General features: G+C 61.8%; 1 protein-coding gene across 20 annotated transcripts in view; it reads left to right on the top strand.

The window, feature by feature from the left end:
• The window catches only part of TXNRD2 (thioredoxin reductase 2), a 49,665-nt gene extending 43,122 nt beyond the window's left edge, over positions 1-6,543 (top strand). For 5 of the 20 annotated variants that reach the window (XR_011994723.1, XR_011994732.1, XR_003232780.2 and 2 more), the window contains exons 13-18: positions 1,010-1,105; positions 1,394-1,486; positions 3,020-3,091; positions 3,265-3,362; positions 4,981-5,197; positions 6,287-6,543. Coding sequence is in view for 5 of the 20 variants with exons in the window: in XM_072723500.1 (XP_072579601.1) it covers positions 1,010-1,105; positions 1,394-1,486; positions 3,020-3,091; positions 3,265-3,362; positions 4,981-5,104 (483 nt within the window). In the remaining 15 variants the exon portion in view is untranslated. Of the gene's footprint in view, positions 1-1,009; positions 1,106-1,393; positions 1,487-3,019; positions 3,092-3,264; positions 3,363-4,980 lie in introns of all 20 variants that reach the window. The other 15 variants (XR_011994733.1, XM_072723500.1, XM_025982738.2 and 12 more) reach the window with 6 other exon arrangements.
• The last annotated feature ends 6,813 nt before the right edge of the window (positions 6,544-13,356 follow it).

Below are 13,356 nucleotides of genomic sequence, written 5' to 3'. Positions count from 1 at the left end.
TCTGTGTTCATCCTGTGTGCTGCAGCACCGGTAGTCCTGGGAGAGAGTGCCACACGTATGATACTGGGCTTTCTGCACAGCCCAGGAGCTGAGGGTGGCGCCAGCATAGTGGAAACCATAGTGTTCCAGACTGTAGTGCTGGAAATAGCACACGCAAAGGCTATATTTATTGAAATATTAAATCCACTCAGTGGGAAAGGTCATTCTGGGCCGTCAAAAGAGTTAACACCCCAGTGGTCCGGTGAGGTGGGGACGAGTCCAGCAGGCAGGCGGGACAGCCATTGTCTAGTGACATATTGTGTGCTGTGCGCATGGACGTTTCCGTAGTCAGGCCCGGTGGAATGCGCGGGCTGCTTTCACGAGTTTATCTCTGCGGATCTCTATTCATTTCTGGAATGTCAAACAACATCTGCATTTCCTGCTGCTGCAGAGGTGATTGACAGCCGGTCCCAGGCTGACGTGTGTAGGAACACTGGGGGCCGTACCCCGCCCCCCCGCCCCGGTCCCCCAGCAGGACACACCCAGGGACAGAAGGCCCTCCAGCGGCACGCCATTCTGACTTGGGATTTGTGATGGACTGTGACGTGCAAGCCAAGCTTCTTGTCAGGAGCACAAGAAATGCTTCCAGGGCCCGCTTTAGAGTGAATCCCGGTTAATGCGGACAGGGGAATAGTAGCAGGATCTCCTTCGAGCTTTGTTGAGGTTTCAGCTCTCCAAGATCACCCACATGAAGAAGGGGTTCAGAGAGAAGTCACCGGCGAGTGTGGGTGGCATGGCTGGGCTCACTGGCAGCTCACCTGCTCTTCTGGCTAAGGGAGTCGTAAGCACAGGGATCTCCCCAGAGCCGGATGGAGGCAAGCAAGCAGGAGAAGGAGCAAACCCGCTGAGGGCCCTGGCACCCAGAGGCAAACTGAAAGGGAGAAGCTTCACCAGGAAGGTGCGAGGGGTGGCAGGGGTGCCGCACAGTCTCGGATGTGCCAGAGTGACCTGGGCTCCTTCCTTGCCTCAGGGGCGGCCCGAGCTGACACCCACGGCTATAATGGCAGGAAGGCTCCTGGCCCAGCGGCTGTGCGGTCAGGCCTCGGACGTGATGGATTATGACAACGTGAGTACCCCCTGCCCTCCGGCCTGGAGACGGCCTCGGCTCTTCCAGAGGGCGTGGGCTGTGCATGCACGTACATATGTGCCAACACTTGCACGTGTGCTGCCGCGTGTGCATGTGCACGCATGTGAGGTTCGCTTTGTGGGTGCCCCCCCCACCCCCCCACCCCCCGCAGGCTGTAGCCAGCACGTCTGGGGACCTGGCCTGTCCTTGTTTTTCCTTGTGCCCCAGAGTGGAGATCTTCAGCTCTGTGTCCCACAGGGCATAGCTCACTTGGGACCTGCTTTTCAGGTCCCCACCACAGTCTTCACCCCACTGGAGTACGGCTGTGTGGGGCTGTCGGAGGAGGAGGCCGTGGCTCGCCATGGAGAGGAGCATGTGGAGGTAAGTCGGGACCCTGAGGCCTGTGTGGCACTCACATCCCAATGACAGCCCCTCCCCAGAGGGGGCCTGGAGGGCAAGCAGGAGTGCTGGTACCCCTGCGTCCCAGGACCTGTGGTTTGGCAGGGTAGGGCAGGGGGCCCCAGCGACACGACATGAAGGGACGTGTGGGACAGGAGCGCTGGAGGACAGTCCAGAAGATGAGGGCCCCCTTGGGGTGTGGCCCTCGCAGGGCCACGTGTCTCCCTCCACCTGGGAAAGCTTCTCTTACCCTCCAGCGGTCATCTGCTGTCGGCTTCTGCTCCCCACCCCCGGCCCTGCTCCAGCCCTGCTCCTGCCCGCGGGTACCTCCGCCTCCCCGCCACCCCCGCCTCTGTTCCTTATCTGAGAGCCAGCTAGGCCTCACAGGCCCCCAACAGCCCTGACTAGCTACTCACCCAGAGGAAGGCTGCTTCTGGAATCTGCTCAGCCAGCCGGCCGTGGCCCTGGGGTGGCCCCAGAGGGTGCCCGAGGTGGCCTGGCATGATGGGGGAGGCTTTGAAACCTACCAGGCTGTGGGTGCTGGGAGCCTTTGCTGTGGCCTCATCTTGCTACTGCAGCAGCCTGCAGACGGACCAGGAGAAACCAGACCCCATGTGGCCACCATCACGGGCCTAGTGCCCTTTGGGAATGAGTCACTGAGTTGCAGGGCCTGCCTCTTGCCCCAGTGCCCCGGTCCCCTCCATCACGGGCCGGGCCTGACAGGCCAGCCTTCCGCCCAGCACTTTATTTGCTATTTTTGTTTGATTCATCACAAGTACATGGGGACATATGTTCGTGGCATTCTATAATGTTTTATGTTTCACGATGTTGAATGGCCAAATACTCTTTGTTTGTTTTCTTTTCAATTCTGTCTTAGTTAGAACAATATTCTCTGAAGTTCCATTAATTAATAATGGCTGTGCAGCACATGTGAGGGCCCTGCTCATTTTTTACTTGGCCGCAGCCCCGAACACGCTGTCGAGCTCTTCTCGGGTGCTGAAAGCCTTTGGCCGACAGCTCCAGTGTGGGCTGGGGGCCTCCCCATGCCGACCTCCTCCTCCTTGCTCAAGTGAGGGCCCAGCCAGCACCAGGGCACCCCTGGGAGGCCAGACAGCCGCCGGGTGGGCTGGGCACCCCCTTCCACGGCCTGCAATCACCCTGTCCACGCTGCAGCATCTACCTGACGTGTGCTCCTGGGGGCACCGTGCCCTGCGCTGAGCCTCAGGCTCTGTGACAAGACCCCATGGGCTGCACGCAGCCAGTCTGGTGCCCACCCTGCGGCTGTGGTCCATGGGGGCGTCGGGCCTGGGTGGGAGAAGTTCTGTCCCGCAAACAATGTGGCTCCAGCCATAGTCTGTCTTTGTGTGGGAGACAGAGGGGTGCTATTCATGGCCAGCTCAGGCGGTCCTTACCCCAGACCACAACCTGTAGGCCACGTGGGCGGCTCTGGGTCCCCACCACATCCCTGCAAACCAAGAGGCTGCTGAGTCCAAGCATCGGTATCTTGTCACTTAGGTTTATCACGCGTATTATAAACCACTGGAGTTCACAGTGGCTGAACGGGATGCGTCCCAGTGTTACGTAAAGGTGAGTGTCCTTGTGGTCCAGGGCCGGGCATGCCCGGAGGCGAGAGGCAGGGGAAGAGCTGGCACCCAGGGTGAGGAAGCCCCGTGCAACCACCCGCACCCCAGGCCAGGGCCACCCATGCAGCCAGGGGTCCCGTCTCCAGCCGGGCTGACCATTGACAGTGTGGCTTTCAGATGGTGTGCCTGCGGAAGCCCCCGCAGCTGGTCCTGGGCCTGCACTTCCTCGGTCCCAACGCGGGCGAAGTCACTCAAGGATTTGCTCTGGGGATCAAGTAAGTGCAGAGGAATGTCAGCGTTGCGCGATGCTCAGACTGGCGTCCCTCTGAAAGCTGAGCAGGGCACGGTAATCGGGAGTCTGCTGCGTCGATGTCGCCCTTACATAGCCTTGTGTGTTTTCAGCAGAGCATCTCCTCAGACGTGGCAGGTCCCATCACAGGAGAGGCAGCTTGCTTCTCCAGCCAGTTGCTATTAAGCCAGCCATACCACATGGGTCTGTGGCTGGGCCACCTGGAGGGCAAGGGGAGGGGTTCTGTCCCTGGCCATGGTGTCGGGGGTGGGGTGTCACAGTTTGGGTATTCTCTCCTTAGAATGAGCAGGGTCGGGGCCCTCCTTCACATGGCCAGGCACCCCGGCAGGTCTGGGAGAGCTGCCCCACAGCCGGCAAGTGTTTTCCACACCTGGGTCTTGGGCCCGGGCTGTGCTTAGTAGGGCCTTGATGGAGGCTCTGGGTGGGGGTGGTCCTCAGAGGCAGGAGGGTGGAAGGTGAAGTGGAAGTAAAGGAGCAGAGAGGGGCTGCAAGGGCCACCTGGAGCCCCATAGGCACTGGGGGCCTGTGGCTGTGGCCAAGGTCCAGCCTCAGAGGTTGGTAGAGTTGGGAAGTGTGAGGACAGGGAGGGACCTGGGAAGACTGACGGGGGCCGTGAGGGACTAGTCCAGATACCCCAGGGGCACCCCAGGCTTCCTGGCAGGTAACCATAATAATTACAGGACAGAGCCAATAGAAAACACGAGCGAGCAATTCACAGAAAAAGAAAATTAAAATTAATAGTAGAAATGTTTAATGTAATTAAAACACTGAGAAACCATTTTGGCCAAGGAGGGTTAAAAGGTTTGAAACTGTCCAATCCAGTGGTGATGGTTTCCAGCATCTGCCCAGTGGAGACGCAGAAGGTTGGAGCAAATCAGTGGAGTGAGGAGACCCGTGTTCAGATGCAGGAGGAGGGTGTGAACTGGCCCCTCCCACGGGGGCCTCCTGTCCACAAGGCACACACTTGTTCGTGCCGGGAGCTCACCCACCAGATATCCTGACGTGCGTACGGAGACGCAAGAAGGGCTGTTTGTTGCAGCCTGGTCTGTGGATGGTGGGAGCGCCTTGTGGGGAGTCCACGCTCACTGTCTCTGAGGAGGTGCCCCGGGGATGGTCGCTGCTGCGGGGAGGGGGGCACGCGTGTGAGAAAATCAGGTGAGCAGGACTGGGCAGGGGCTGAGAAGGTGTAGGCCGCAGTGGTAAGCCGTGGGCTCGGTCTTGCTGGGACAGGTGGGGAGAGGGAGTGGGCTCACAGAAGGACCAGCCACGGGCCGAGGTGGGGCAGTGCCCGGTGGGGTGGGAGCAGTGGGAAACCAGGATGGAGCAAGTGATTGGGGGTGCGGGGGAGGTAGGTGGGAGGTGGGCCCGAAGTGGGGCTGATTGGCATTTGCTGGGGCAGTATGGGGCAGGTCCAGCATAGGTGTTGGTGGAAGAGAGGGTTGGGGCCAGGGCTGGGGAGCAGTGAGGAGGCCATGGCCCTCCCAAGGGCCCTTCCAAGGGATGTCATCTCCCAAGGGATGGGAGGATGTGGACACGCCACCCTGCACTGACTAGTGACCTGAATCTCCCATCCCCGTGTGCAGGTGTGGAGCCTCCTATGCGCAGGTGATGCGGACCGTGGGCATCCACCCCACCTGTGCTGAGGAGGTGGCCAAGCTGCGTATCACCAAGCGCTCGGGCCTAGACCCCACTGTGACGGGCTGCTGAGGGTAAGCAGCCATCCCTGCCAGGCCAAGGGCCCGTGGCACACCGGTAGCCCCACAGCCAGGTTCTTCGGAGGCTCAGATCCAGGTACATGAGGTAGGCTCTGTGTTGAAGGATGGAAGGGGGGCAGGGTGCCACTGTGATCTGCTGTCTCCGGGTGCATGGGAGGCCACACCTGCCGTGCTGCTTCAGACAGGGCAGCCCTGTGCTCAGGATGCAGGGGCTGAAGAAGCCTGGCGGGGAAGGAGGCCGTGTGCGCCCCCCAGCGTCCCCCAGACACTGGCCTGGCCTGGCTGCTCCCAGGTGCAGGAAGTGTCTTGGGGCTGGGTCACGACACAGTGGCCTATCGTCAGGGGTGGGGGGACACTGGGTGTGGAAGGCGTCCCCTGGCTGAGCTCCTGGGCCGCTGGGTGGCCAGAGCACCCTCCCTCTCCAGCTTTGCTTCGTGCACAGCCGCGTCGGCTCCTTTCTGTGTCGCCCAGAAGGTGGAGACCCTGCCCTGTGCACGGCAGCCGCGCACATCTGGTTCTGTCAGAGGCTGAGGGCGGCAGGTGGGAGCCCTGGGGTCTGTTCATCCCAGCCCTCTTCTGAGGAGGAGGAAATCGCGAGTCCCTCCCTGACCGTGGCCAGAAGGCTGCGTGGGGTCAGGGCCTACTCGGCTGCCCCTGTGGCAGCATTCCCTGGGCTTGGCAGCCCAGCCTGCGGGGACCCCCATCAGCCCCTCTGGGATGGGGGTCCTGAGGGCTGAAGTAGACTAGGGACAGGGGGGGGCCTCAAGATGCCCTCAAGCAGACCTGAGGGGCTGAGTGGCAGTCGAGGGTCCCATGGATCTGCCCGGGGCCCACGGCCTCGCTGGGCACAGCCCGGGCCCCTGCTCTGCCCCAGCCAGGGCTGCCCTCAACGCAGACAAGCGAGGGGCATCCTGAGGAAGCTCTTCCTGGAACATCATACCTGACAGAGCCGTTTTGTTCAGAGCCCGCCGTAAATTTTTATCATTTCAAAATCTTTTTTCCTAGCACGGGGTTCGCTGTGCTGTGTCAGTGTGGCAAGGGCAGGGGCTCTCCCTGGGGTCCGTTCCTCTTCTGTCCCCAGGCGGTCCTTGTGTTTGGCATGGGAGACGTGGCCAGGCAAATGCGGGGCCCGTGTGACTACCCCATGCTGCCCCCCTGCCCCCCATTGTTGTAGGACGCTGGAGGCCTCACCCCTGCCTGGAGAGCCCCGAGGTAGTTGGCATGGGTGGCCCCTGGACAGACTGCCGCGTGCCCTGCAGGGATGGCTCTGGGGCGCTGAGCCCCAGCCCCTCACGCACCCTCCCACCTGGACCAGCCCCACCAGGCCCTGATGCCAGAAGATGACAACGTGTGCAGAAACCCCCCTGTGGGCTGCCCACGTCCGAGCCCCCTGGCGTTTCTGGAATGTAAATAAAGAGGGTGTTTTCCTGACATGTGTGCGGCCTCCAGCACCCCGGGAGGGCCCGGTGGGGGGGCCCAGCCACCAGCCTGTCACCCACGCTCCGCCTCCTCACCCTTGTCCAGGAACCGCCTTGAAGCTGTGCTGCACAGGGGGCAGGGTGGCACCCCAGTGGCCACACCTCGGGACCCCCGAGCCCTTCTCCCCCAGGGTCCTCTGCAGGGCTCGGCTCCGAGCCAGGCGGCGCTCCGGAGGGCTGGGACCTGCCAGCGCTGTGGCCCAGTGACGGGAGCTGGCAGGGGTGGCGGGGGCTCTGTCCCCTGGACGTCGGGCACCTCGTTCTGCTCCCACTGCGCCCTCCCAGCTGGTTGTCTCTGCGCTCAGGCTAATCCTGCGCATTGAGGCTTGATGGGCCGAGGGAGCGGCGCTGGGCCCACCGGCCTGTCACTCAGTGCGGAGAGTGGGCTGACAGTGACAGGCAGGGCCCGCATTGTGCTGGGCTTTAGCGGCGGCTAATCTCGTGTCTTCCTTAAGAAAACAGCACTTAGTCTGCCCGCCCGGGAGCCCTGGATGGGACCCTGCTTGTCAGCGAACAAAGGAATGTCTTTGCACCTAATGGGCCTGCGGGAGCCTCCGACGCTCGCCCGGCGTGCAGCGCGTGCAGGAGCTCTCAGACGCCCAATTAAGCTGCCGAGTGCAGGGCTGGGCCAGCGCCCTCCTGACAAGTGCAGCGAGACGTCAGCCGTGTCCCATTTAACGCACGGTTGGTGGCGCGCCCCTGCCTCGGAAGGTGAGGGGAGGGCCCCCCTCCGTGCTGGGGGTGAGGTGTTCCCCTGCCTTGGAGGCAAAGGGTGAGGTCTGTAGAGGGCGGCAAGGCAGCTGGGCCGCTGGGGGGGCCAGGCCCCTGCCACGGGGCAAACGGAACCCTTAGAGTGGCTCTGGGGCTTTGTGTGACGGTGGAAAGGACACAGCCCGAGTGGGAGCCCAGAGCACACACCAGGTGGTCTCTGGGGCGGGGACTCCCCACCTGCCTGCCCACCCCACGGGTCAGCCGAACACCAGCCCCGTGTCTATGTCCCCACAACACTCCCCCCCTCCGTGGTTTTCTTCCACACCCTTTCCCCAGAAGGGGCCTTGCTCCGCGCACCTGTGGAGTCTGTAACCACTGCACCCCCCACGCTGGGCCTGGCCCGTTCACCCAGCCTGTGCCCCCCTAGCGGAGAGGCCTCTGTGGTCCTGGGCCCCGCCAGCCTCACTGTCCATTAGACGGGGACAGGACAGCTCCTGGGGGAGGGCAAGGGACAGCCCCGTGCAGGAGACCCAGGCCCCCCCCTTCCTGGTAAACCATGGGCTGAGGCCTGGCCCGGGTCACAGCCAGTGGGCATGCCGAGTGAAAGCCTGCCGCGGAAGGCCCACGCTGGCAACTGTCACCACCCAGGCCGCCTTCGGGACCATGTGCTGCATCAGCACGTGCCTGCCTGGCCATGCGGTTCAGCAGCAGGGACTCCCCCCACGCTCCTGCTGCTTGGTGGAGCCTATGGCTGACAGCCTGAGGTCCCCCGTCCATGCATTCGGGGCTGCAGTCTGAGTGAGAGCAGGACCACGGTGGCTTCTTTCCTGTGTGTCCCATGGACTGCCCAGGTCCAGACTCACCATGTGGCCCAAAGCCTCCCCCCGGGCCCACCCCTGCCCTGTCTCCGTCCCCACCAAGGAGCTCAGGGAGGGGCCAGAGCAGCACAGGCCAGGTGCTCTCCTGGCTCCACGCCTACCTTCCCAACACCTTGGCGTGTTTTTATGATGCAATGAAAATATGATTTCAATTCCTCAGATGGTTCCGTGTGACCTGTAACCACCCAACGATGTCCTGCACGCTTCTGCTCATGGCTCCAGATTTTGCAGTGACGTTGTTGGTGGGGGAGGTGCTGCTGCTCAGGGGCCGGACTACCCCTTCCGTGCCTCCCCCTCGGCTGTGAAGCAGGGCAGGTCACCCTCTGGTCACCCACCACCCCTCTCCCCCCTCAGCCTCGTGAGCTACTGTCTCCAAAGATCCTGAGGCTGCCAGGAAGGCGGCTCCACGGAGGAGGGGTGCCGAGTTATCATGGAGGGCTGGACCGAGAACCAGAGGGGCAGGCTGAGGATACCTGGGACCAATTGTGGGAGCACAAGAGGTGGCGGCAGCCCATGGAAGGTGGCCCAAACGCTCAAGCCCTGCTGGGGCCACCCCCACATCCCGCAGCCCGGCTGGGACTGCCAGCTTCGCTGGGTACTGGCTGGGGGACACCCTCCCCACACACGCCTTGGCTGTGCTCTCACATGGCGGGGAGGCCTGGCAGAGGAAGTGACCGCTGTGCCCAGCCAGGGGCCCTCACAGGTGGAGTTGCCCCGTGAGAAACAGCTTGGTGTCAGGTGGCGCCTGCGGTTTGGGGTGTCTGTATCTGTGGCCTCAGGTTTGGGCTTGCCCCTGAGGTCCCCAGGGTGGCTAGCCTGGCTGTGTCTCGGCCATACGCCTCACCTCACCTGGCTCAGGTGGGTAGCAGCTCCGAGGTGTGGCCTGGGCCCTGGGCCCTGGGACAGGACGGGGACCTTCGGCCCTGGCTCACCGCTGCACACCCAGCTGTCAGGAGCTGCCACGGACCCAGGACCCTGCAAGACCGGATGTCGGAGTCATCAGGAGCTATGCCACCTCCTGAGGCTTAGGGCCACCAGGCCATGCCATTGAGCCCTCCAGATTGTTCTGGCTCTGGGTGCCAGGCCCGTTCTGGGGAGGGGGCTCCCTGGCAGGGTGGGCTCCTACCATTCACGGGAAGTCCACATGTAGACAGCTAGCTCTTCTAAGTACGTTACCAGAGGTTCCCCCGTGCTGGGCTGCTGGTCAGGGCCTGGCTAGGGTGGGGGCCCGGCTGCCAGGGCCATTCCTGTCTCCCCACACTGGCGTACTCACCCCGCCAGGCCTTCCAGGTCCCAGACTACCCCCATCTCTGTGTCCCTTGGGGGCCACTCCTTCACCCGTCTCCACTCTGGGGTCCCTGAGTGCCCCCTGCCTGCCCAACCTGACCTGCCCTGGCCTCTACCCACCCACCTTCTTCCTTGTCCCTGCCCACTGCTCCCACTTGGCCCACCCTTGGGTCCCGGTCAGGGTGTATGCAGGGCACACTGGCCTGCTTGCTGCCAGAGGCGGGTTGGGAGCTTGCCCCCAGGGTGAGTGAGCAGCAGTAGGGTGTTCTCAGTCTAAACCAGCTCTCGACCCAGAAGGTGAGGGTGCTTGGCTACTTGGCAACATCTGGGCCTGGCTGCTGGGGGCAGCCCCTAGCCTCAGGGGAAGATGCTTCCTTCTGGCCTTGAACTCACAGGCTGTGGACCTCTGGTCTGATGTGGGGGCCGTGGCTTTTCCCTCCCTCACCTCAGGCCCAGCCATTCTGGGGCAGAGACAAGAATCAAGGACAGGGCAGGGGATGTAGCCATTGCAGCACAGGACCAGGTGTCCGTCCATCGGAGCCCCCCGCAGGCCGGGGCCCTACCAGCCTTTACCCTCCTAGCACCAGGGACCCCACTGCCCGTCACCTGGGGCCCTGGGCCTCCCGCTCCTTCCCTATCCTCATCGGGTTTCCCTTGGTGCCTGGTAGAGAAAGCCCAGAGCCAGACGGTGGCGGGACTCCTAGGGGCAGCACCGATGCCCGACCCTCCTTTCGTCCTTCCTCTGCCACCATCCTGGGCCTGGCCTTTCCTGCTGGAAGCCTGGTGGCTCTGGGAAATGCCTCAGGCCCGTCCCGTACCAGGCTGAGGCATCGGTAAATAAAGCAAAGCTACACCTTGGATGCCAGTCTCCTGGAGCAGGGTGGGGACGCGGGGGTGGCACAGGATACAGGCTCTGCCCACCTGAGGAGTGGCTTCTCTGCTGGGCTCTTTCATGGGGGTGCGGTGGGGGCAGGTGTTCCCCAAGGTTCTGCAGGCACCACTCTGCTGCTCGCCGCCCAGGCGGGCATCCCAGCTCCACCCGGGCTGGACTGGGGGGGAGCTGAGCTGCTGGGCGCCCCCTCACACAAGCTGCTGAAGGAGGGAGGCCCACAGGTAGCTTTGGGGCACGTCGGCCACGGGCTGTGGAGATAAGGAGGCTGGTCTTTCGAGATGCTTCACCAGGTAAGAACCGCAGAGAATTGAAAGAGACGTCGGGTCGCACAGCCAGGCCCAGGGACATCTGTGAGCGTGGGAGATCCCATGCCCAGCACTCCTTGGAGCCTGCGTCCCTGCCTGGCAGCTGTGACTGGTGTTGGTACCTCCTGTGGCCAGGCCCCACCATGACGGGAACGTTCGCCAGAGGCCAAGGACGTGCGGCAGACAGCCTGGGATCCCACAGCCACAGACAGCACCCACCTCAGGCTAGCAATGTGATGTTCAGGGAACCAGAGTGTCAACAGCTGTGCCACCACACCCCCACACACACACACACACACATAGCCAGGGCCCGCCAGGAGCCCACACTTGCTCTGAATCTCTGGGGCACCCCGAGGGGAGGAGACAGGACGTGGGGCTGTTTTACAGATACTGCTTCTTGCAGTCCCCCAAGAAACCCCTGTGAGAGGACTGCTCCGCCGCCCTGTCTCCCCTGCCCCCCCATCTGCCGGCCCAGCCCCGGGCGAGCTCTCGGGTTACTGGTCCCACCACCCCGGGGCTCTGGGAGCCCAGCACGTTCTGGTTCCGGGCCAAGCACCTGTGCCTTCGAAGGCAGTGAAGAGGCCGTTGCATCAGCCCATGGGGCCCAGCAAAGCATCTTAGAGCTGAGCCCGCCTAATCCCAGCCTCGACGTGCTTTACGGTGCTTGGGTTTCCCTAATCCCGAAACCCAAGCCAGGGTCCCAGCAGCCGCCGCAGAGCCATCTGGGCGGGCAGCGAGGGGACCCCCTCCTATGTGCCTGCTATGTTTGCAACTGGCCCCCTAGGACAGGGCCGAGAGCTGGGCACTCACGGGGGAAAACCTGACCCTGGTGAACCCTGGGGGCAGCTGAGGAAAAGCGGAGCCCTCTGCAGCCTGGCAGGTCATGCCCCGGCCTCTTCCAGGCAGGAAATCCCGAGGCAGCGGCAACAGCAGGAGGACTGGTGAGGCAGGCCCAGCTCAAGCCCTCTGAGCTGCTGGCCTCTAGAGTTTCACAGGACAGTGATCCGGCCTTGCGGTTCCACAAAATTAAGCTGGTTTTCTTTTTTTCCTAATAAAATCGGGATATTTGGCTTATAACTGATGATCAAATAACACCAAATGCTTGGGAATAGAGTGGGACTATATACACGAGACGATGTGGCCCTGTTATGTAGCAGCAGGGGCTCAAGAGCCAGCTGGGCCCAGCTCCCTGCCTTCGACACTGTCCACTAGCCCCACCGGGGCTCCCAGGCACCAGGCACCAGGCACACAGGAGTGGGCACCCCGGCGCAGGGCACCCCATGGCCTCTTTTTATGGCTTTATTAGTGAGGCACGCAGGCCACGTGTGGTGAGAACAGCTAATGGTGCCGTGGGTCTTTAGCATCTTTGAAGAATTTTCATACCCATAAATTTCCCAAAGCAGATGTAATTAGTTCTTTAGCTACCAGGGTCGAGATATGGGACAGAATGTGAGGAGATTAAAGCAACGTCCAGATGTGTTTTCTTGGGGCCTCCCACTTGTTGAGTGAGACCGATGCCTAGACCCCCCAGAAGTCCCCATGGGGTGCAGTGGTGCAGCCAGGGCACAGGCATGCCGCCCTCCTCCCCACTGAGGCCTCAGCGCCAGGTCTCCGCCGTGGGAGAGGGTGGACAGGAGGCAAGACCTCCGTGCGGCGTCAATGGCTCATTGTTCTGCCCTCAGTGGCTGGAATTGGGCCGGGTGATTATAATAATAAAGTCCTAACAATCAGCCAGTGGTTGAGTTTCCATAGCTTGGGGAGTATTTGGTTTTCAAAGTCTTTGGCAGGGGAGATAGTGTATAAATGGAGTGTGTTGTTCACATCAGCCCGTTCTTTGGAAGTCAGGGTCCCATCCAGCACCTTACTTCTCTCAAAAGATGCTTACCTGTCAGCTCCCCAGCACCCAGGCACGTCAGGGCGGGAAGCTGCACCGAGAGGCCCAGGCACTGTGTGAGTGAGTCCTGCCTTTACCAGCTCAGACAAGCCCTGACCCCCAGGCCAGCCTCTGAGAGCTGCTGTGAAGACCAGACGCTTGCTGGGTGGAGGTGCTCAGTGAGTTGGGGGGCTCCTAGGACTTACTCCTACCTTGTACCCCCTCCCACAACACACTTTAAGCTTTTGCCCATGTTGTCCCCTGGCCCCAAACTGGGCCTCCACCCTTCTGCCCTGGCTGACTTCCCCTCCTCAGTTAAGATACAGTGCAGGGGGATCCCTGGGTGGCGCAGCGGTTTGGCACCTGCCTTTGGCCCAGGGCGCGATCCTGGAGACCCGGGATCGAATCCCACATCAGGCTCCCGGTGCATGGAGCCTGCTTCTCCCTCTGCCTGTGTCTCTGCCTCTCTCTCTCTCTCTGTGACTATCATAAGTAAATAAAAATTTAAAAAAAAAAAAAAAAAGATACAGTGCAGGGATCCCCCCCCCCCCCCCCCCCCAGGAAGCCTTCTCTTGTCAGAGAAGGGATCCCTGCACTGTATCTTAAGGGGGCCTGCACTGTATCTTAAGGGGTCTACTTAGGGCTCCCATGGGGTGGTGTTTTTCTTTCACCCCAGAAGAGCCTCCCTTATTCACATCTTTGTCCCCAGCACGGCTTGCACATAATAGGTGTTCAAAGCATGAACACTCTTGAAATCTTATTTTCAATACCAAAATTTCCATGATGCCTGGCTCTGCAAGATCTGAGGACGTGTGCTCCA

The sequence above is a fragment of the Vulpes vulpes genome, chromosome 10 (assembly GCF_048418805.1).
Source record: "Vulpes vulpes isolate BD-2025 chromosome 10, VulVul3, whole genome shotgun sequence".
NCBI classification, from domain to species: domain Eukaryota; kingdom Metazoa; phylum Chordata; class Mammalia; order Carnivora; family Canidae; genus Vulpes; species Vulpes vulpes.
Note: the sequence above shows the minus strand (reverse complement) of the source record. Positions and strands in the feature narration are given on the sequence as shown.